This window comes from Cricetulus griseus, chromosome 3 (genome assembly GCF_003668045.3).
Source record: "Cricetulus griseus strain 17A/GY chromosome 3, alternate assembly CriGri-PICRH-1.0, whole genome shotgun sequence".
Taxonomy (NCBI): Eukaryota; Metazoa; Chordata; class Mammalia; order Rodentia; family Cricetidae; genus Cricetulus; species Cricetulus griseus.
The window spans coordinates 276,905,501-276,929,156 of NC_048596.1; the positions used below are offsets into that span (position 1 = coordinate 276,905,501).

Genomic DNA, 23,656 nt, shown 5'->3' on the forward strand with positions numbered 1-23,656 from the left:
CGCAGGAAGAGGACACTGGGTGACAAGGTACAGAGAGACTCTTAGCCAGAGGCTTCTGAAAGTACAGGTGCCCCTCTGTTCCCCAGTCTGCATGAGCGGGCTACTAAAGGAGGACAGGATGTCAGCATGTGGGGGCATTGGGATCGGCCAGCCCCCCCCCAGAAGCGCATCTCCCTTCAAGTTCCATCAAGAGTCATTCTAAATAAACTGCTTTGACAAAGAACAAAAAGACATCTAGAGCTGAGAAAAATTTGAGTTCCCAATACAGGTGTTTTCTCAGCCCGTGAGCGTGCTCACCGGTGCTATGACTAACCTGTCATAGAGTATCATCTTAAGGCGTGTTACTTTTGTTCATGCCCTGGGACGTTTGTTTAATGATGCAAAGAATGTGTTTAATTAAATGAAATTCACCGGCCGTCAGGAGGCTCGGTCTGCAACTAGCTGACAGGAAGCTGAGGGAGGAGCCGGGTGGAGAAGGGGAGGCCAGAAGGAGCACAAGGACTTCTTGGGAGACTAAAGGAGGCAAACCAGGTGGGCTGCTTGCTACTCAGCTTCTCTGGGAAGCAGGATTCTACCTCAACCTTTGAATCCTGAGTTCTTTAGTGGGACCGAGATTTAAATGAATTTTCCTTAGTAGCTTTCAAAGAGGGAGCAGAATTCCCTCAGGCTTTGACTTTTGTGACCCAGCCACTAGTGGGGGAGTTGCATTTGCTAAATAGAATAGCCACAGATTAAAAGAAAACAATTTAAAAAAGAGAAACAACTAATTGGTGTCACTTGTTGGGCACCATTTTGTAGTGGATTGGTTTGGCTTTTTTAGGGGGGTCCCACCACCCAGCTCCCAAATACCTCACACATGGAGACTTATTCTTAGTTATGAATGCCCGACCTTAGGTTGCCTTGTTGATTGCCAGCGTTTCTTAAATTATCCCTACTACCTTTTGCCTCTTGGCTTTTTCCTTCTCTTACCTCAGCAATCTTAATTTCACTCTTACTCCATGACTGGCTGGGTGGCTGGCCCCTGACGTCCTCCTCCCTTGTTCTCTCGTTGCTCCCCTCTCCTCATTCCTCCTCCTATTCATACTCTCTGCCCGCCAGCCCCACCCGTCCTTGCCCCAGCCTCCCTATTGGCCGTTCAGTTCTTTACTAGACCATCAGGTGTTTTAGCCAGGCAAAGAATCACAGCTTCACCAAGTTAAACAAATGGCAGCATAAATAAAAATCACACATCTTAAAATAATATTCTACCACACTAACCCAGCAGGGAAAGGAGTATTTAAGAGGACTAGCTAAATCTAGAGAAAGAACCACCTTGAGGAAGCCTGTGTGCAGCCCCCCAGTAGAGTGTGGAGAAGAGATTTTAGGAGACAGTCCCAGACAGCCAGGGACCCATCTAATGCCTACCTCTGTGAACACACCTATATACGGTGGGGTAGGGGTGGGGATTATTCACCAGAGAGAGTGCTCCTGACACAGCTTTAATGGCACTGGCCATGCATGCATAAGATTTCTCCACTTTCTGGGTACATGGTGAGATTGATGTTAACTGACAGATTCTCTCAAAGCTGCATCCTACCTTAGAGGCACTGGGTACTAAGGCAGATCTCCACAGTTTGGCAATCCTGCCACAGTGTGTGTAACAGCATGCCCTGGAGTCCTCAGCAGCCACTGTCCTGAATAGCATATATGGGAGACCTTCCTGCCCATGACAGATGGGTGGTATGATGTAGAAATAAGCTTTCATGGTTTTAAGGCAAAAAATACTATTTTTGGAGGAGTTGTGCCCACAGTGTGACAAAGGAGAATGGGAGGAAGAGGTTGACCACCAGTGAACCACACCACATCAAGGGGCCTCGAGAGGCCCAGTCTTAACCTCTAGCTTGACAAGAAAGGGTTAAAGAACCAAGCATGCATCCACCAGCATGCCAAGGCCACGCAAGCCACAAGTCTAGACTGTTGAACTCAACCAGAATTGGGTTTTAAAATCTTTAAATGAGAGGAAATGAGTCCATGTCATTAAGAGGAAGCAGGAAATAAAAATAAACAAATGTTTATTTCCCAGATTCAGATTTCTCAGAAAGCCAATGGCTCATGCATGTTTAGTAAATGGGAGCACGCACATGTTTGTGACTAGACTCAGAGAGCCAGCCGTTCACCCCTGCACACCTGAAGACATGCATGGGCTCACACACAAGCACGCATGGGCTCACACACACACACACACACACACACACACACACACACACACACGACTGCATCGACTTTCAACAGGCCATCAATACTGCCCTCAGACAGCCGGTCTAATGAGCGGTACACTAATCCCATCATGTGCCTTCCTGCTCTCTCAGAATGAGACTTGTGTCACTCTGTACAGAGAGGGTGCTACCTGCAGAAAGACACTGGGACGTCTGGAAATAACACAGCCTGGAGAAGTGGATTATCGTCCAACTACCCATATAAGGAGGGTGGGCACTGAATACCAAAGTGTGGCCAAGGGGGAGCTAACTGGGTGCAGCTCCCAGTTCACCCCCAATCCTCGTGCTCACCCTCTAAAGGATAGCTCTGCCTGTATTCCAGCCTGAAGTCAATAGGGCAAGAGAATGCCTAAGAATCCCACGGAAAGTGGGACTGTGGGGCCAGGACAGATGAAGCAGATTACACTAAGTGACAGAGGAGTGAGAAGAGATGTCATCTCACAGAAGCACACCAAGGGCCAGAAGACCAAATGAAGAGGAGCCTCGGGCTTCTGAGGTATGTGGCTCCCGGTTACCAGGCAAGTTTTAAAAGACAGGATCAGCAGCTGAAATTCTTTCTGAATCCCGTTGGCTGCTGACACACAGAGTGGTCCTGGGGCTCGTCTGGGTGAGATGCTTCTGAAGACTTCTCCGCTCAGCACCCTTCCCCTGTCCTCTCTCCTCCAAAAGACACTGAGGAATTCAGAGCAGGCACGCTGCCCCGGCAAAAGTCTTAACTTCTCCCTTGGGACTGCATGGCCTTCCCTAGACTAACTCCATCACCTTGCGTCTCCTCCGTCTGTTTGTCTTGTCCAATAGTGTTGCTGCCTTAGAAACAAGGGTTAGGACAGAAGTTGACTCTCTAGCATGCCACCATGCCTGACAAAGAAAGCTTCAGTCATTATGATCATTGAGTCTCTCAAGCTCAAATTGTTACTTCAGCTAAGTGATGGGAAGAATCTACCTGAGCTAAATTAGGGAAGATGCCATCCCTTTGTTCTTGTCCCTTATCCACACAGCACAAACTGAACTCTGGTGTCTGCACTGACAACCTGACATTTGTCGAGAGGCCCAGCTCTTCTACTGCTCAGGTTTGTGTCACTGGAGTGTTCTACACATCAAGACTGACTCTTTGCGGTGGGAGGGGCATAGCAAAGAGTGAGTAGGACTCTAAAACTTGGCAAGTGTGTAAAAAACTTACTCCCAATGATTTGGCACTAAGGCCCCATGTGAGACATGTACATGAAGGGAAGGAGACGGTTCCCCAGAGCTGTGGAGGAAGGCGCAGCCCCTCGCCCCTAAAGATAAGAAAATTAAATAGCCTTGTGATTCACAGTGAAGATGTTTTCTGTAACTCAAAGCAGAGCATGGAGCATCTTGCAAAACTCCCAGCAGCTCTTCATCTCAACAAAAATAATAAAAGTCACATGGCCTTTATTACGGTGCATCACCTACAAGAAATTATCACATCCCCAAGGATATGAAACAAAGCACATTTACTCAATTAATCCTGACTTTAATTTTAGAAAAGCTAAACATTGTGTCTTAGCATGGAAGCCCCAGAGGGCGGGGACTTTGCTGTTTCACAGCTGCCTCCAGGACCTAGGAAACCATCTTCACATTGATTCTTACACGCACAAAGGACAGAATGGCTAAAGTCCCTGTTTTTCAACTTCCCCATCTGGAACTATGCTTGCTTTTACGACCATTAGCTGAGAAGCTACTGGCAGGGGAGTGTGGTGCTTTGAATAGCTATGGCCCCATAGACTCATGTGTTTGAGTGCTTGGCTTATAGGGAGTGGCACTATCAGGAGGTGTGGCCTTGCTGGAGGAAGGGCTTTTGTCATCGTAGGTTTCATATGCTCAAGCTACACCCAGTGTGGGTAGGTCACAGTCTCCTACTGCTGCCTGCAGACCAAGAATTAGAACTCTCAGCTCCTTCTCCAGGACCACGTCTGCCTGCACAGCACCAAGTCCCGTCATGATGATAATGGACTGAACCTCTGAAACTGTAGGCTACCCCAATTAAATGTTTTCCTTTATAAGAGTTGCCATGGTCATGGTGTCTCTTCACAGCAATAGAAACCCTAACTAAGACAGGCTGAGAGAGTTGGTTCTTCTCCAGGGGTGTGGATCCTGTTGGTTTCCCATGCCTCAACGAATGGCAAACCCTCCGTCTGTGTGCACAATGGCAGTACTAATTGGAAGCAGTGGTTTATGAAAAAGGAAAAAATGTAGAGGTCATGAAGCTGGGATGAAGATGAGGCAGGATGAGTGGGGGGAATTGGAGGATGTGAGTGGGGGCAGATATGACCAGTGTACACTGTATACACGCATGAGATTCTCAAATAATCTTTAAAATATCATAAGAGGAATGACTGCCTCTAGATTGTCATTTTAACGACATTGACCTGACCATCCGTCCTCTTTGCAGGGTGGAAGACTTCCTCCATAGCACCTTCTCACTAGGTATCATAAGTCCCTGCCCACCTACAATGGCAACTCAAAAATGTGACCAGGTATGCCAAATGTCTTTGAGGACTCAGTCTTCTCTAGATGAAAAGCAATAGCCTACAAAATGCTCCCAAAGAGCTGACCAGACTCAGAGAGGTGGTTTTTGTGCTGTCAGCTCATTGTGGATGTTGAAACAGCGTCGAGGGAACCCTTCCCCTTGCTACTCTGCAGCGAGTACACCAACAGGCCTGGTGAGAGCAGAGGGTGGGAGGAAATTCTGGGTAATGAAAAGCCAGCAGATGTCTGAGACACAAATGAAGACTGAGCTGGGACCCAGGCCTTGTCTGCATTCTATAGGAGAGGCTACACTGCTGCCTTGGTGAAGATGGACTTGTTTTTTTAATGATCTCCTCTCACCCTCCTCCACCACAAGGGCATTAAAACAGCTCTATGATATTCCAGCAGCAAGGGATCCATCAGCCACAATTGCACTTGAAATCCAGCTTGGAGCATCTGCTCCCAATTACAAGTGAGGCTGGAGGTTCATTAATACTGCCACAATGAGTTCAGTGGCATCCTCAGAGAATTGGCTCTGCAGACATTCCCAAAGCCAGGTGCACATGCGAGAGAGGTAAGGTGTTCTCCCCCAGACTCACGGGCTGACTCCCTGGCAGAATCCAGAAGGAACCGAGAATCAGCCCTCCCAGCACACCGCTGATGACCACACCCTTCTCTGAGTAGAACCACCTCCTGCCGGTGTCTTGGTAAGCATGCTAGGTTTCCATCCTTCGCCAAGAAGCACTATCACAAGGCATAGGGAAGGATCACGGGTTCTGAGGATCCCTGTTCAACACAGATGCAAGTCTTTGTTTTACTTCTTGAAACATACGAAAACGAATCCATTTTCGATGCAGGATGACTCATATGCTCCAAAATAAGGAAAATATAGAAACAATTACTTGACTATCATCAGAACCCTGGTTTTATATGTTATGGAATGCACATATTCACAGGAGTGATCAAGCAAGTTAAAATGCCATTTTTGAAGTCCAATACCACATTTAAATGTCTTGCTGTGCTGCTAAATGAATGAGTGTGTATATTAAGCCATAGAAATGGCTTACAAATCATAAAAAATAAGTATTTAAAAAAACCTAACTGGTTTGAGATGGTTTAGCAGGTAAAGGCTCCTACTGCCAAGCCTGATGACCTGAGTTCCACCCCCCGCCAGGCCCCACATAAGGGAAGGAGAGAATTGACTCCTGCAAGGTGTCCTCTGACCTCTGTAGACATGCCTTTGCAAACATGTCTATCCCCACAAATAACTATTTTTTAAAGTGTTAAAAGTCTACTGGACACACATAGATACCACCCAAAGAGTCAACATCACTACATACTGGACAGAAGTGAGTGATTTTCTTCTTTTCTGGACCATCTAACTTTTCTTTAAAATTATCTATTTCTTTAAGTTGGGAAAAAGAGCACTATAAAGTCAAAAGAATAGCAGAATCCTCGAGTTACTGTGTGGACACATCTTTTCTATCTTTTCTATATTCTCCTAACCTTACTTGCTGTCTGTCACATTCAAAACACTACCATGGGCTCTCTACCTCTCTCTCCCCTCCTCTTCCACACTACACACACACACACACACACACACACACACACACACACACACACACACGGCTAGGCAAGTGCCTAAGAAACAATAGATACTCAGCATAGTTTTTACTTGAATCTGTGGGTTGATTATAGGTTTGCCTCTGGTTTTTATTTTTAATTGCATGTGTTGCTACCACTGAATTTCCATTCAGTTGTAGTGAAAGAAATTGGCCTAAGCACTGTGGGAAGCAGTCCAACCATTTCTCTTAAAGCTGAATGCTCACTTGTCTTTGGGTGACCACTGGATCCCACACTAGGTGTGTTCCTGGGAACCTAGGCCCACCCAAGGACATGCTCATGACAGTGTTTATACGCAATAACCCAGTGACCTCCCAAGTGCTCCTTGATAACAAGTCAGCCCCGTTTGGGGTATTCATAGCACGATGAAAAGAAAAAGATACCACCTATATTCAAAACACATAGCCAATTTTGTGAATGAAAAACAGACAACAGAGTGAATCCTCAGACACCCATCTTCGAAAATATAAAAGCAGGCAAAAGTCACATGCCATTAGACATCAAGAGTTCTTCCTAGGAGAGGGGCAGGCAGGATCCCAAGATCCACAAGAAGAGGCCCACAGGATGAACTTCTCAATGCTCCTGACATTGTCTCTCAGTTTACAGCTGTGTGACTGTTTTCTTTGGGTCCCTTGTGATCTGTGTATGCTACACACCTGTGAAGCATGTCCACCTCAGTAATGCAGGGTCATGGTTGACTCCATGCACTACAGACTTTAGCCTAGAGCCTTCACAAGGCTAATACCACCACACCAAAGCACCTGTGAGCACATCAGGTTGGGTCTCTTCTAAAACACCCATCTGAATGCACAGACTAGCATGCACATGCACACACACGCGCACGCGCACGCGCATAGTCACACACACACACCATGATGTCAGGGTTTAGGTCCCCAGAGTCAGACAAAATAGTAGCAGTTGTTCACATAAATTAATATAATCCAGGTGAGCTAACTTGACAGCAGCCACACACATTAAAACTGAATCAATTGTCCCCTGTCCCAGAGTCACAGGATAGAGGGTATCAGAGAACCCAATGTGTCAGGCTGGGGTGGTCCATTTGTAGGCAGGTTCTTTGAAGAATGACTTCAGAGTTCTCCAACCACTATGCACTTTCTCCGCTAGTCTCAGGCAGGAGCCATGACTGTCTCCATGCTGTTCCTAAGTACAGCCTTGTGTTGTGGGATATTTGTACACCGTGTGAAGGTGTATTTCTGTGATTGGTGTAATAAAAAGCTGAATGGAAAATAGTTAGGCAGGAGGTATAGGTGGCAGAGAGAAAACTCTAGGAAGGAGGAGGCAGAGTCACCATCCAGCCATAGAGAAACAGGACGTGCAGGAGGAGACATAACGGCCACACAGCAGGATGTAGATGAATAGAGATGGGTTCATTTAAGATATAAAAACTAATTAGAAACAAGCCTAAGCTATAGGCCAAGCTTTAATAATTAGTAAGAAGTCTCCATGTCATTATTTGGGAGCTGGCTGGCAGAACAGAGAAAAAACTCAGTCAGTTTCTAAGTAATGAACATAGAGACAAGCAAACTAACCAGCCTATTGAATCTGTATACCAGGGTCTGGTCTCTGGGAGGCAAGAGCATAGGTCTGGGATGACCACAGAAAGCAACACAAGGAAACATTCAAAACTATGTGCAAGGGACTGGAGACATGGCTCAGAGCCGTAAAGCCAGCTGCAGTCCCCTGCTAGCCTCTGCAGACACTGCATGCCGTGGTACACATACCTACACACAGGCACACACTCATACATATAAAATACAAACAAATAAATCTTTCTGTAAAATATGTACACAGGCTCTTCTGAGGAGTCATTTAAACCAATAGTCCTGGAATACAAAACGTTCACCTTTTCCCAAATGCCAACCAATAAACTCAGCAGTTGTACTTTCATGGGGCTGGCACTTCTCTTAATTACTGGAAGGGACACAGGATTCACTCAAGGGGATTGAAAATGGAAGAGGACCAGGGTCACTGCACTAGCTGGCTGTAATGAAAACAATGTTGTGTCCAGGTCAAAGTGCTGAGCGCTAACCATGAAGGCCCTCAAAAGTCCCAAGAGACTCGGCAGGCCCACTAAGCATGAAAAGATGCTTAAAACACCAGACACCACAAAATAATGGTACAATGATGCCCCCACACACACACTGCTGCAAAATAGCCAGGTGTCTCTTCAATAGACTGTTTTTCTCCCTCTTGGCCATGGTTTACCAATTTTAGGCACCATGAATTTTCCATTGATTAGAGAAAATTCAACCAAGTGCTGAAGTGAAGCTTAAGAGTTGGGTGAGAGGGCAATGGGGTGGCTTGGGAACACAGAATCCTGTCAGTCCCTGCTGATGCTCATGAACTCCCTAAGCTTGGAGGAGTCTTTTTTGATGGCCCATGATCTTCCTAGAATAATCTGGCCAACCAAAATGGTCTGAATCCAAAATGGTTCAGTATACCAAAGAGAAAGTAGCAAGCAGGTCTCTGAGCCCGACCCTCATCTCTTTTCTACACCTCCACCTGGCGTGCTGTATTACATGAGGGTACATCCCCTACATAAGTCAGCATTCTTTGTCACAGCTACCGTCCCTTGCCTTCTCTATGACCTTAGGTTCTCTTCTGCCTCGATGCCTGTTCACTATACACTCAAGCCAGTGTCAGAGTCAACTTTCTTCAGTTCATCTGTGCATAAATCATAGCCTCTCTGTGACAAAGGATACAAGATCAGACAGACTCTTGTGGCATTTGGCCTCTGAAGACAGGAAGATTTGTTAAGATTGTTCCCCAGTTCTCTGTGGTGGAGGAAGTCCCCATCAGTCACACTGTGACCATGAGTTCAAACATCCCTATGCCAACCAGAGTCCAATGTTATTCCCGTCTTCTGATTAGTGATGCCTCTTGTTCAAACCAATGCAGATATATGCACTGGAAAATGCAATCTTCCTTCGCCTGATGTCAGGGGTAGTCCTGTTGGTATAAGGTGAAAATACCACTCTTTGCTTCATGGTGCCCATCATTTGGGATGAGAAACTATTCTCCAGGGTTTCTCTGTATATGCTGCTTGAGAACCACCTACCCCCAAATTGCCTAGACTGTGCATCAAATGGAGGCTCCTGGATGCCATTTCTACACCGTTGCCACTGTGGTCTAGACAAGCAGGCTCAATTCTGCACTTGAAGCAAGCCCCACCAGTGACTTTACAATGCTGTAAGGTCAGGGTGTGTTGGCCCAGCACAGCCCTCTGGACACTGCTGCTTAGCTTCCTCCATGGCTGGTCATTGCTAAGTTGGCGGCCTCCCTTTGGATTGGTTGGGATCATTCTGTGTGTGGAAGGACAGGATGTGTACAGCTGGAATGGGCAGTAATGAAACAGGAAGTAAAGGCTCCCTTCACTACATCGCCTTCTAAGTGTTTTATCTGGGCCAAGATTGCCTAGGACAGCTCCAGGAGGCTCTGCTTCTAGCCCCGAATACAAGCATTGCTCAACTCTGCATAAATGCCCACTTACCCAACAATAATCCTTCTGGGAATACTGCTGATAACTCTAAAGTTATTACCAATGGCTGCAAAATGTGCCCTTTTCCTTCATTCTTTTGCACTAAAGATGAATTCTTCTTTTATATAATAGCGGGTTTTTTAACTTTTATTTTTGTTTTATGTGCATACTGAGTGTCTACATCCATGTCTGGCACCCACAAAGGCCAGAAGGTGGCATCGGGTTTCCTGTGACTAGAGTTACCAGCAGGTTTTAATTCTCTTGGTGTGGGTGCTGGGAACCAAACCCAGGTCCTCACCTAGTGCTCTTACCACTGAACCATCTCTCCAGTCCCAAATAGACTATTCTCCAAGCATCCGATGTAGTGTCCTAAAGGACACATTGATAGAGACTGTGTAAGAAAGATGACCCAATCAGGTTAATGTTTACATCTGTGCATGCATCATTCTTCCTCTCCCTCAAGAGACCATTCCTCTCAGGCCTGCCATGGCGACATAGAGAAGAGCCACACCCAAGGCTGCAAAGTGCATATCCCAATGCACAACATGGCAGTATGGGAAGTATACAGATGTCTCTCCCTACCCTGTACTGACCTCTGAGAGTTGAAAGCTTTTCAGCCGTGACCTCCAAGTCTGGCCTCCACTTGTTTTCAGCTATGAAAGGGGGTGGGAAGGAGAGCAAGGTGTGTCTCATCAGCTTCAGTCTCATTTTAAAATACCAGCTTCACAAAGCATCCGGGGAGCTCTAAGTCACCTCATTCCTAAACGACAGGGGGAAATGAGGCTCAAGGAGAAGGCAAGCTCCCCAGTGCTTGGGCATCTGTGTACCCCACTTTCCATAATTGCTTCTTGGTCCCAAATAACAAACTGAAGATATATAAACACATGAGAGAGAGCCCACTACTGAGAGAATCCCAGGATAAACACATGTGATGAAAACACCTCAAGGGCTTTCCCACTTCTGGCCCCTCAGACCTGCCCGTGCCACGGCCTGGAACACAGCTGCCTCCTCTCCTCCCCCGCTCACTCAGGACATCTTCTGGATCAGCCTCTGCACCTTCCCCAGGGACAGAGGCTTTCCCCAGCAACATTCCACAGAGCTCCTCCTCCCCATTCAGACTAACTGCACCTAGGTGACCAAGTATTAAGATGGTCTGTCTCACACAGTAGACCAAAGCCCCAGGGCAGCACAGACTGTGTCTGTCTCTCCTGTTACCAGCGCCCATCAAAGATCTGATGTGACTGGCATTTGAGGAACATTTCCATACCAACAAAGCACCATTTTCTGGATCAACTCTGTTACTGCTTGGGGTTTCCTAAGCCCTAGGCCTTCTGCTCTGGCTTCCATGATCACAGGTCTTCTGATTATCTTTAATGAGCACAAACTGACGAGCTGGTTATTGGGATAGAAGGAACAACATTGTGGCTAATCTTATTCCTATTTGCCTGTTGGCTCTAAACCTGGAGCCAGAGAGAACCATCACCAGACCCTATGGGTGCTGCCCCTGAGGAGTGGCACTGGTCTCAGAACTGAGACCAATGGCAGGTTTTTAATGTACCAGGGTACTAAGAAAGCCACAGTAACACACGGTCTTGCTGAGCCATCTGCATCAGGACCTAGTACTCTCTCTCTCTCTACCCATAAGACTAGCCCAGGAACATTCTAAAAGACAAAATGGGTTGTTATGGTTGGCTCAGAGATCCTGGATGTGGATTTGAGTAGTGATGTCAGTGAGGGATTCCTTGGGTTTAAAGATATCCAGAGGAGTCAGTCCTTCACATAACTAGGATGGGGGGCACAACTCAGCTCAAAACCCCTCCTTGATATTTCATGAGGACAGCTGCCAGTCTTGAGTTGGGGATGAGGTAGCCTCAGGGTCATGGAGAGATGGGGAGTAGCTAGTGGCAAGTAACAGATTTGACAATATGAAACTTCATACCACCCTTCAGACTGGCACAGAACAAAGACAGACTCAAGGATAGTGAATCAAATCTCCTTTCCATTGGCTAGCTTGGACTAATTTTCAGTCATTTGCATGCTAGAGCCCTCACTAATAAAACAGGGCCATAGAGAGAGAGAGAGACAGAGACAGAGAGAGAGAGACAGAGACAGAGACAGAGAGAGAGAGACAGAGAGAGAGACAGAGAGAGAGAGACAGAGGAGAGAGACAGAGGAGAGAGACAGAGGAGAGAGACAGAGAGAGACAGAGAGACAGAGAGAGACAGACAGAGAGAGACGAGGAGCCAGCAGCTCAGATCAGACAACTTGAGATCAGCACCCTTGGAAGGGGTGCTGGAGCAGTAGGATACACAGGTGCCCATTGAGAGGCTCAGGGTACATCTCATCTCTCTCCATCCGCCCCTGCCAAGGGGGACATGGACAGGTTGTCTTACTGTGGCTCTTTTCTTCACAGTGGTCACTTCCACAGGAGGATGCAGCCTGTGCAGCCCAACTCTCTGCAGAAGTATGCCAAGCTCTACTCTAGACATAGACTTACTTGGTTAACAGTGCATTAAAACGGTAAATCTTACAGGAAGCATCCTGGAATTGTACCTGCAGCTTTGGCAAACTATTTAATCTCTTGCAGGAAATGTCTTACATATAACTATCTAACGTGGAGAAATAAGGCCACGTGTTAGCGTCCACGTGACTTGCCATCTGACATACAGCACAGAGACACCTCATGAAAAGAAAGGGTGAAGAGCTAGAGAGATGCTCAAGAGTGCTTACTGCCCACGCAAGGACCTGGGCTTGGCTCAAAGCTCCTGCATCTCTAACTCCAGTTCCAAAGGCTCCACCCACTTCCGGCCTCCCAGGCTCTGGCATGAATGCAATGCACACAAACTCATATAAGGCACATACACATTCATTTTTTTATGGGCCATCAGATACTTCCTGAAAGTATCTGAGTTTAGATACTGAATGTGTTTGGCTTGAAATATGTCAAATATGTTGAGTCAATAAATATGATTTTTATAAAATACCTAAACTTCTAGTTTTCCTCCATCTCCTCAAGCAAAATAACAGTTGAGCTAATTAGCGGTTAAGTCTTGTCCCTCGGGGACTCTCTCAGATCCGGTTCTGTATGTACCAAGGTTCCTGGCCTCCCAGAAATGCATTCCAGTCCTATCCTGTGTAGAAGGGCTGCAAAGAACAGGGAGAGTTGGAAAACTTAGCTCCCAAGGTTGACAGAGACAAGAGGTTCTATCACATATGCCAAGAAAGACCTAGCTTCTCTCTGCCAAGGACAGACCAAAGGGAAGGCCAAAGAAGACAGGATGCTGTTAGGGTCTGTCAACCCTCAAACTATCCCAGGGAAATAATTACATGTATCAGCGGTCATATGGTTTGGGGGATTAAGACAGTGGGTTCATTAAAGGCACTGAACCTGTGTAATCAGAATGACTTTCTACGGCATTCCATCACTAGCCAACCTCATGTGACAACAAACTGATAACCAATCCACTAAGACACACCCTCTCTTGCCACCAGCACCACCAACAGAGTCAACCCCTGTGCCAGCAGGAAGCCCCGTTTGCCCTCGAAACTCACTGTCTGTGAGATGTTATGATGAGCTGGCACCCATTTCGGTCATGGAGACCACCACATTCCACAGAATGTGGGCCACACATTCTCTTTATAATTATAAACCCAGGTCACTCTGGACTAAGATAAATGCCAGCAAAAGCAAAACTTCTGACTCCTCAGGCTTACTAGAGGTAATTATCCTGGAGTTAAATGTCAAGGCTGGTTTCATGTGTGCAAAAGAAAGGAAATGCCATGCTTAGTGTAAGCAACAACATTATTTTCATCGAATCAGAAGCTCGTTATTAGGAGATAAAGCTTGCCATGACCCCGAGAGCCACTCAGCCATGTTGATTACAGGACCCAGGTCCCTCCACATCCTGGTGTCTCTAGAATCCTGGCTGAGAAGTTCAGCTCTCTCAATAAACAGTCAAGGATAGTAGGACCTTCTCCATTGGATTGTTATACTAAATAATGCACAGCAAGTGCCTTGAACAATGCCCGACACACTGAATGCTCCATAAACGTTTGCTATTATCTATTCGTGCAATGTTAAATCTTCTCCTTACTTCCAGTGGGTATTATCTCCATGAGAAAAAAAAAAAACTTACCGTCTTTTAAAGAACATAAGAAAAAAGAAAGAATTGTGCAACAGCCTAGGCTAGCAGCATTCCAGAGGTTGTAGGAGAGAAATTATTACATTAACCCTGCTGGCTTTTATAGGTCAGAGCCTCGCGTCCATGAGGTAGTCAGATATTTACAAGGATGGATGAAACGTAGGAAACAATAGAGGGAAACTTGGTCAAAGCCTAATCAGATTTGTGGCATTCTGGCGTCTCCAACTCAGGCCATGGGAGCTAGAGATGGCCAAGTGCCACACCGCTTAATAAGGACACTTGCTTTCTGCTCTTCCTCCCTTTGTTGCTGCTGCTGTTTCTCAGGCTTAGCCCAAGCCCATGGCGTTTGTTCTTAATCCTTTAAGACCAACTCATGCTGCTCAAATATCCTTGACTACATCATCTTCTGCTAGAGAGTGGTCAACTTAGAGGGGTCTCCAATCCTAGACAACCCTGTCTCCTCTTCTCCCAGCAGCTAACAATCGCCGATAGCTCCGAGGTTCGGAGAGGGATTGCATGCCCAGTTCCTCTCTGCATGCTGGGATTTGGTCTGGTTTGGGCTTGCTCAGGTTTTGGACACGCTGTCACACCAGTGTGAGCTCACATGTGCAGCTGCTCATAGCTTCCTTCTGGATGTTGTGTTTGTACCAAAGTCCAGGCCTCCCTCTGGCCAAAGCATCCCAATTTCGAGTCTTCATAAAGTAATGCCAAGCTAAGGAAGCTCAAGTGCACGGAGGGACAGCCATCTGGGTGCTTTTATGTTATTATTGGTCCCCTAACTCTAGCCAACAAGTCATGAGGTATTCTAATAGATTTTAGCCGGAGAGAGAGACTATTCACGTGCTGAGTGTGACAAGACACTTCTCAAAGTGGCAGTTTAGGGACCGCCAGGTCCTCTCCACCAATGTCACAGCACATGCAACACTCAAAAAGGCAAGGAGCTCATCCTACCATCATGTCCGTTTGCAAGTTGGTTCGGACTTAATGACCAGTATGCACAGTCACGCCTCTGAGTAAAAGCACTGAGAGCCACTTGGTGCACACCTATAATCGCAACATTGGAGATGCAGAGTTCAGGACTTCAAGGTCAATCTTGGCTACATAATGAGTTCAAGGCCACATTGTACTACAGGAGACTGTCTCAAAACACCAAAATAAAGAAAACAAAGATAACACTTTTTTTTTAGCTTCCCAAGATCAAAGGTCACTTCTAAATGTCTACCACCACCCAAGTCCAACAGAGCAATGTTAGTGAAGGTGAGTCATTTCTTTCATAGTGAATTTAAAAATGCATCATTACCATATTCTATTAAAGTGATCATCAACCTCATGACAAAGAGCCCCAGCTGGGCATGGTGGCACATACCTTTAATCCCAACACTCTGATCTCTGAGCTCAAGGCCAGCAGCGTGGTCTGCAAAATGAGTATAGGGACAGCCAGGACTGTTACACAGAGAAACTCTGTCCCAAAACAACAAAACAAAAAAGTCCCAAAACAATAGCCAAGAAGCAGAGGTCCTGTCAACCTGGAGCAAAGCCTGGCTCACTGAAAGTGACCGGGCTGGCCAAGCCACTGTCACCCTAGCTAGACTTCATAATTTATCCCTAGAGTGTCCTGTTTCTAGAGAAAGCAACCTTTGTCTCCCTGGTCCCTGAGGGCCCAGGCTTTTCCAAGTAAATGACCCAACTGAAGATACTCAGACTTGTCCCATAAGGAAGTCTGTTGAGTTCACCACACTTTAAAGAGGTTAATGGCATCCAATTATACCTGAGCCACTGCCGGGGTCAGAAGATTCCATGAAGCATGGAAAATGGTTGATGATTGATGATGTTTGCAAATATTTTAACATCTTTGGATGTTTTTAATGGCTTCCTGAACCAAATTGTCAGTTTTACAAACGACACACTGCTAAAAGCACTAGCTTGGCACCTTACTCTGCTCTAGGAATTTCCTTCTTCCATGCTTAAGCTTGGTCCTTTCTTCAAAACAATCATCAATGTGGTGTTGTAACCCTCCTGACAACTGTCTAGTATGTTTCTTTAAGGGGCAAACCACAGCACGTGTCCTCAAAAAGGTGTCCAGTCTGCAGAGGAAAAGCCTGGATGCTGTACTCATAGACAGTGACTACCCTAACTGTCGTCAGAGAGGCTTCATCCAGTAACTGATGGAAACAGATGCAGACCCACAACCAAACATTAGGCGGAGCTTGGGGAATTCTGCTGAAGAGAGAGGGCGAGGACTGGAGGAGCCAGAGGGGTTAAGGACATCACAAGAAAAGCCACAGAGTCAACTAAACCTGGGCTCATGGGGGCTCACAGAGTCTGGTCGGACCTAGGCCCTCTACATACCTATCTATAGTTGATGTACTTGTGGGACTCCTAACAGTGGGAGCAGGGGCTGCCCCTAACACTCTGGCTGGCTTTAGGGAACCTATTTGTCATACAGGGTTTCCTTGCCCAGCCTTTATACAAGAGAAGGTGCTTAGTCCTGCTGCAAATTGATATGCCATGCTTTGTTGATATCTGTGGGAGACCTGCTCCTTTCTGAACAGAAACTGAGGAGGAGTGGATGGGAGGGCAGAGGGGAGGTAGGGGAAGAAATTAGAGGAGAGGAGGGAGGGGAAACTTTGGTCAGAGTGTAGAATAAATGAATAATTAATAAAAACAAAACAAAAAGCTTGGATGCTGTAGTTCAGCAAGTAACCTTGGTTTCACTATCAGTCATATGAGGAGGGCAAACAATTAGATCTACTTCTTAAAAGTCAGGACCATCCAAAATTAGAAAGAAAAAAGAAATAAAGAAGCCACTCATTTTCTTAAAATGCAAAGCTAAATGGAAATTAAGACTTCGGTATGCATGACATTCTGAGGATGAAAACCCTCACGCAGCCCAAAGACCACACACACACACACACACACACACACACACACACTTCCACCACATCCAGCCCCTGTTCCAAGGCACCCACCCAGCAAAGGTGGCCCATTCTCTAAACCAAGCTCAATTTGCCCAGGTCTGTAAGAGTTCATCATATGCCTGGATCCTCAACTCTAGCCGAAATGTAACCATTAAAAGCAAAAGCAAAACAATGTCTATACTTCCCCCATGCTCCACTCCAACCTGGCCAGGAACACAAGTGTCACAATCTGAGCACCAAAACCATAAAGGGACTATCGATGGCTAAGAGGACTTAGTGGGAACTGTGAGTTTGGGATTCAGCAGGCAGATCTGCTGCAAACAGCCCCAAATAACCAAGGACACTCAGTGTATGTTTGAAAACCTCTTCCCAGAAGAAGCTGCCCACCATCCACTCCAGAGACAAGGGGCTGGCAGAGCATATAAGCAAGTCCCCACCCAAAGCTAAAGTTGTTCTGCTGTGGGAGGGAGCCCCTGAGAGGGTGCTGTTTAGAAAGCACAGGCAAACATTTGGAGCCATTCAACTCCTCCGAGTCCTGCTCTCTACAAGGCTGGAGAACTGAGAATGGGGCTCTAAGAAACCCAGTGGAGAGAAGTGTGCGGCCACCTCTCTCCACCTCTGCATTTAAGCCATGCCCTGTGATGAGAACAAGGGGTTCGGTGGTATGGGTCAGGTTACCCCTTTAAAATGCATATACTGCTTTTTTTAATGTCCTAACCCCTAAACTGCTGAAGAAAAAATAAAAAGCAATGCATTTGAACATAAAAGCTTTACTCGTTATGTCTTGAACATGCATCTCCAATAGCGAAAGCATCTTGGGAACAAAGATTCCTAGTGTCCCCTGGAAGAACTCGACTCCTGCCACCCATTAGAGTCTTTGAAGAAGCTGTGAACAGGTCCTGCTAGGGGGCGGGGGGAGGGGTGGGCCGCGGAGGGAAGGTTCGGGTGCTGTCTGCTGCAATGACTGTGCCAGGAGCCTCCTGCCTCATCTTTTGGGGGCACGGAGGTACATGGGAGCCAGAACTGGGGTGCAAACAAACAGCAGAAGTGCCCCTGATGCCCGGGAGTTTCCCTCCCACATCCCAGCACTAGTGCTCGTCGGGAAAAGGGACCGATTCCCTGGGCTGTCTCTTCCCTTTCCCCTTCCACTACAGTCTGGAAGATTCCAAACCACTGCACTGTTCCCTGACATCATCAAGCTCATTGCCATGAGACCCCCCAGACCTCCCCTGATGCCTGCCACATCTGGCTTCCTAATAAATGAGCTACGCTCATGCAGTGGGGATTTTTTTTTTCCTGAAGCACCCTAAAGATGTCCAAATCACTGCCTCTCCTGGGAGCTTCTCTCCAGGGCTTGGTAAAGTCAGTCTGCCATAGCCAGCTCTCAGACACTTGAAGGGCCCCTCTCCACAAGCTGCTTAAGGTTCGCGCCCTATTTCCCCGCAGACAGCTGCATCAATCCTACAAGTGCACACACCTGGACCACAGGTAGCACGCGAGAGCAACCAGCCGTCCAAGTTCTCATTAAAGTTCCTCTCAGACTAGACCTATGGACTGTGGACCTTCGTGGAAGGTTTGAATCTACCACCCCTCCCCTACTTCCCACCCCCAGGGCGGGTGGCAGCGGTACTCACATCTCGGAAACGGTTCCAGTACTTATCACGGTCATACTGGGAGACGGTGCTCAGCCACTGGTCATTGTCTAGGAAATTGGCGTTGTTGAGGGCCGCGCCGCCTGCGAGCGCGTCCAGGTGCCGGCTGTCCACTTGGAGGAAGCACCACGCCGCGGCGGCCGCTGCGAGCACCGCGATCGCTGGCATCTGGGGGCAGGGCACACGGGCGGGCGTGAGCCGGCAACCACAGGACGACCTCCAGCCCCTCGCTCCCACCGGGGGTCCGGGCGCCTGGGGAGCGCACCAGCTGCTACAGCGGGGACAGGGTGGTCCCTCGCACACCTGGGACGGAGGCTACACCTGGAGAACCCTCATGAATGCAGACAGCCTCAAACGCAGAGGCGAGGTCACGGATTCGGGCTGCTGTCAAACTATAGAGGACCCTCTCGCCTGCTCTCGGATGAGGGGCGTCAGCACCTCTCCCCGAAACCCGGATGCTCAGTGTGCCAGCCCCGCACTCCCACAGACGGGGCCCACAGCTGTGGGGCAGGGACAGGGATAACGGGGTTCTGAGCATCATTCCCGGCTCCGGCAGATGCGAGCTTTCAGGGTGCCCTCCAGCCGGGCCTCCCATTCCCAGCTAAGGCAAAGGTCTCCCTGCGCCCGGCCCGCTGCTTCTGTGCAACAGGGGCGCGCGGAGATGCCCCCAGGCCCTGACCCTGCCGGCCCCGGGGATGGCCTCGGCAAGGTCCCAACTACGCCAATACGCCAAGTTGGGGCTCAGGGTTCCACCGACACACGTACCTTGGGGGCCCGCTCGAGTCCCGGCGACCGAGTTGCTGGGGCTCCTGTGCCGCGGTGGCTGGGAAGGCTGCTGCCCGGCTCGCTCCCCTGCGCACCTGCGCCGCCGCCGCCGCCGCGCGTCCGGCCGCTTTGTGAGCCCGCAGCGCTCTGGCTCGGCTCGGGCGCGGCGTCCGCGGGCGGAGAAGCCCGAGCTCCTAGCCGAGGCCTCTGGCGCCCCCTGGCGGCTGCGCGACGCTGCGCGGTCCCATCCCGGAGCATGATTCATTCCCAGCTTCCTGCAAGACTGACACAGATCCAGGCTGAGGGGAGCCAGGTTATAAGGCCAAGAAGTCCCCAGTGTTGAGGGACTCTCAAAGGGTAGGTGGTCGGGACACCTGGCTCAGAATCACTTTGGTGGAAGGGGTGGGGAGGTGTCTCCCAACTTTCTGATCAGCATCACGTAACAGGGTCTCCAAGAGTCTGCTCTTTAAATAAGCCCCAGGGAGCTTCTTGTGCACAGAAATTCTTGAGTGAATTTCTCCACACCCTCGTCCAAGCCAGGCACCCAGCATCTCTGAAGTCTGGTCGTCGCCCGTGAGAGTCCTGCGTAAACGTCCTCCAGGCTGGTCTTGCCCCAGCCCTCACTCCTCTTCCCAAATACTCAGCTATGGCTGATTAAATAAATAGGTCTGGGAGGAACTTAACACGGTGCCCTGCTTGACAACAAGTGAGTCCCCTGCCCGCTTCTCTGTACAGCTGCAGCCAATGCCCGGTAATCTGGTAGAACAAAACAGAGAGAGAGAGAGAGAGAGAGAGAGAGAGAGAGAGAGAGAGAGAGAGAGAGAGAGAGAGAGAGAGAGAGAAAGAAAGAGAGAGAGAATGCTTTCCTGAGAAATAGAAACAGCCAGCTACAATCCTGGGCACACATGGCCCTTTCCCTCTTGCCCCCACCCATCCCCGGCTGCAGCCTTGCTCTCACTTCCTACACAGACTGGCCTTGGGGTCAGTCAGACCCCAGTTGCAATGGTCTCCAGCACTGGACTCACTTTGGTCTGGGTCAAACTATAGCCAGCTGGAACCTACGAATCCATTCTGCAGCTGCATCATCCATGTGTTCAGAGACTCCCAGTACCTGTGATGCAGGCCAGGAACTCAGTGATGCTGTCCTGAGAACACGGGGTTTTCCAGGCTGCAAGCTCATTGCACCTGAGGCCACTTATTCCAAGCGTATCCTCCTTGTGGGTTGGAACTGTATGACAGCACGGGCTGTCTCTCTCTTGACTGCTCCTCAGTGCCCAGGGTCAAGCACTCCGTATCAGATGAAGTCGGAGCCACACTTTTCAATGTGCCACCACAATGATATGGTCAGTTGTGAATTGTGCTGTAATAATTTGGCTATGGATGACATAGTTTAATTTGTACTGTGATTTATTTTAAGCATAGGCTTAATTGAAGCTACTGTGCATTCTGGGAAGCCTTAATAGGAGAGACATGGAATCCTTTCTTCATGTTGGGGAAACTGTAAGGATTCAGACATTATGCTGGCCTGCCCCTGTCACCTGGTGGAATGCACTAAGGCAGCACTCTGGTCAGCCCATGGATCCATGGAGTCTGCACACGGGTGCAAAGGGACCCTTTAAATGAAACGCCGTGCCCACTTAATGGTCTTTTTGCCCTCTCGTTTCTTTCTGCTCTCTTCTCTTTCCCACTCCTCTCTTTCCTGCTGTTCCCCTGGGGCAGACCGGACTTTTCCTGTCTCCCTCTTCTCTCCTGTCTTTTCTCTGTGTCTCTTAACTCTTTCCTCTTCCCTTCCCTTTTCCATCTCTGTTCCCAGTTGGCCAACACCTACCCCTCCCTCCACTGCCTTTCCCAATAAACTCCTCATGGGTTTGATGACTTTTGTGGTTCGTGTTCCATCACCTGCAGCCGAATCGAAAGAAGAACAGAAACACTTCACCCAGGATGTATCACCACAGGAGTGTAGTGAGCGTCTGGTGTCATAGCCTGAGTGAGAGAGGGGCTTGGGGATGACAAGGAGAACATAATTTACATTTAGAGGGTGTGCAAGCATCACCTCTGCCCTGTTTCCCCGCAGCCCTGTTCAGAGAGTCATCCCCGGATGTCACTTTGTCTCTTCATATCCAGTTCTTCTATCAAGCCATCTTAATCTACCTCGAACCAACTAACTGAAGTGATTTGTCACATCAGCAGCCTCCCCTGCTCAACCCTGGGCTGTTACTAGGGGCTCCTGGCTTTCTGGTCCTTGGTGTCATTCCTGTACCCATGCCATGCTCCTCAGGGAGCAGCCCTGACCCCTCCTCTCACCTCAGCGTCCTTTCCCTAGACTTCTGCATCCGCTGTGGTCCCATGTTGTAAGTCAACCCCAGCCCACAGTGGTTTGAAAGCTTGCTGCTGCATACCCAGCTTCACACTCAACATCTCAGGGTGCCCACAGGACACACACTTTCTCACCTGCATCCCCAGGCTTGTCTCAGAACTTAACATTCGCTGGCCACTCAATAAACCCAGTGATTGGATGGATGGAGCCAGAAAATTCCATAGCCCTAATGTGTCTCAAAGTTTCAAACTCCCATCTCCAACCTTTGGTTCTGCAGAGAAAATCTGATTTTTTTTCTGGGAAGACCTGTCCCTAGTTTAATTAGAGGGCATCTGCTCTTGGCCAGCTGCCAGCCTCACAAGTGGAATTGTCCCCGTAACCACTGCACATAGGAAGGGCAGCCAGTACTGCACAGTCAGGAGATGGGGTGTCAGAGCCGGCCTGAGCCAAGAAGGGACTTAACCTTGTAGCAGGGTGAGGAGGCTGGCAGCTGGACTCCTGCCATCCGCCAGCCAGCACTTGTGAGGAGGACTGTCAGACTCATTCGGCTGTGAGAAGCACCCAGGACCGAATCAATACTGTGCCTTGGGGCTGTATTTCTGCTCTTCATTGGCTCACATACAAGTATAATAACTCCTTGTTTTAACATAGTTCTCATTTCCAAGGAGCCCACATGTTTTATTTTCAGTTTAGTGGATCCTCAAACATGTGCTCCTGGCTACACTGAAGCAGACAGAACTGTCGCCACTTTCTGCCGAGGAGAGGGGCTTGCAGGGAGAACAGTGAAGGCCACAGAGTGATGATCTAACCTGGAAAGTCTAGGGGTAGGACTCTCCCCAAGATGCTCTCCTGGCCAGGAAGGGCCCCATCTAATGAGAGGGGTGCACTGCCTTGCTGCCAGCCCAGATTCCTTTTGGTTACAAACTCGTATGTCTCTCTGACGTGTGGCATCTCTGTTTCGCTACTTCCGCAGCTCTGAATTCAAAATGTCGACAGTGGGATGCTTGACTCTCGTCTCTGGTCAAGCCTGCTCCCCAGCCTATGTCCCCACATCAGAGCACCAACTCTGGCCTTCTCAGCCCCGGCCTTGAATGACCTCGTGATCTAGGACTGCTCTACACTTGACTTCGGACCAGCTCTCCTCCCTCACAGCTGTCTCCCTGCACCTTTCTCCTGCTCTGCACACAGCCCTTGGCCGGGGTCTCCATCTTCTGAACACCACAGAAAATTCACTCTACACAGGTACCTCGGGTCCTCTCTGTGTGTCAATGTGCCCCTCCTCCATAGTTACTGCTCTGGCTGTTCCCTCAGGACAATACCGCCACATTAGCTTGAGGTCCTATGCCTCCCGGTGCCCCACCCCACCCACTTCCGACTTCTGCTAGGATCGCACACCCTGCCCCTCTCCTGTGAGCTCCCTACAGCCCGCATGCTCTTCTCTCTGCCCACGCTTCTACTAACAGGCTGCTCTCCCCTCTCAGGCCATAGCATCACCCCAAGTCCTCAGACACAGCTTCCCTGACCCCAGAACCTGGAGGACCTCAGAACTACTTCCCATCTGTCTTTCAGCAGACACAGTCATCAGAGTGAAGCCATGGTCTCTTTCAAGGTCTGTTCTACTTGCTACTGAGTCCATAGTGCTTTACAAAGCCCTGTCCACACAGTAGGTACACAAGGAATGCTGACTTAATCGGGATTGCATGCTCAAAGCTCTGCACATAGTAGGTAGACAGCCAATGCTGACAGAGTGAGTGGAGACTCAAGTTTCAGTGGTGTTTATTTCCTTCACATCTGAGAAGCAAAAACAATGCTCCCAGGTTTATGTTGGAGATTTTAGACCACAAAAAACCCTCAGGTGGAGGATGGGGTCTGTGAGAGAGACATGGCCTTGGACTCCTGGGCCATCCTGTCCTAAAGGTGATGCTGTAGTCTATCCTGCCCTAAGATGAGGAGGAATGAAATAGATGCATTTCTTGTCACCATGGAAAACAGCTC

General features: G+C 48.6%; 1 protein-coding gene across 2 annotated transcripts in view; it reads right to left on the reverse strand.

Annotated features, from left to right (window-relative positions):
- The window catches only part of Spock1 (SPARC (osteonectin), cwcv and kazal like domains proteoglycan 1), a 472,211-nt gene extending 453,464 nt beyond the window's left edge, over window positions 1-18,747 (reverse strand). For both annotated transcript variants that reach the window (XM_035441548.1, XM_035441547.1), the window contains exon 1: window positions 18,562-18,747. In XM_035441548.1, the coding sequence (XP_035297439.1) occupies window positions 18,562-18,747 (186 nt within the window). The remainder of the gene's footprint in view (window positions 1-18,561) is intronic.
- Window positions 18,748-23,656: the final 4,909 nt, after the last annotated feature.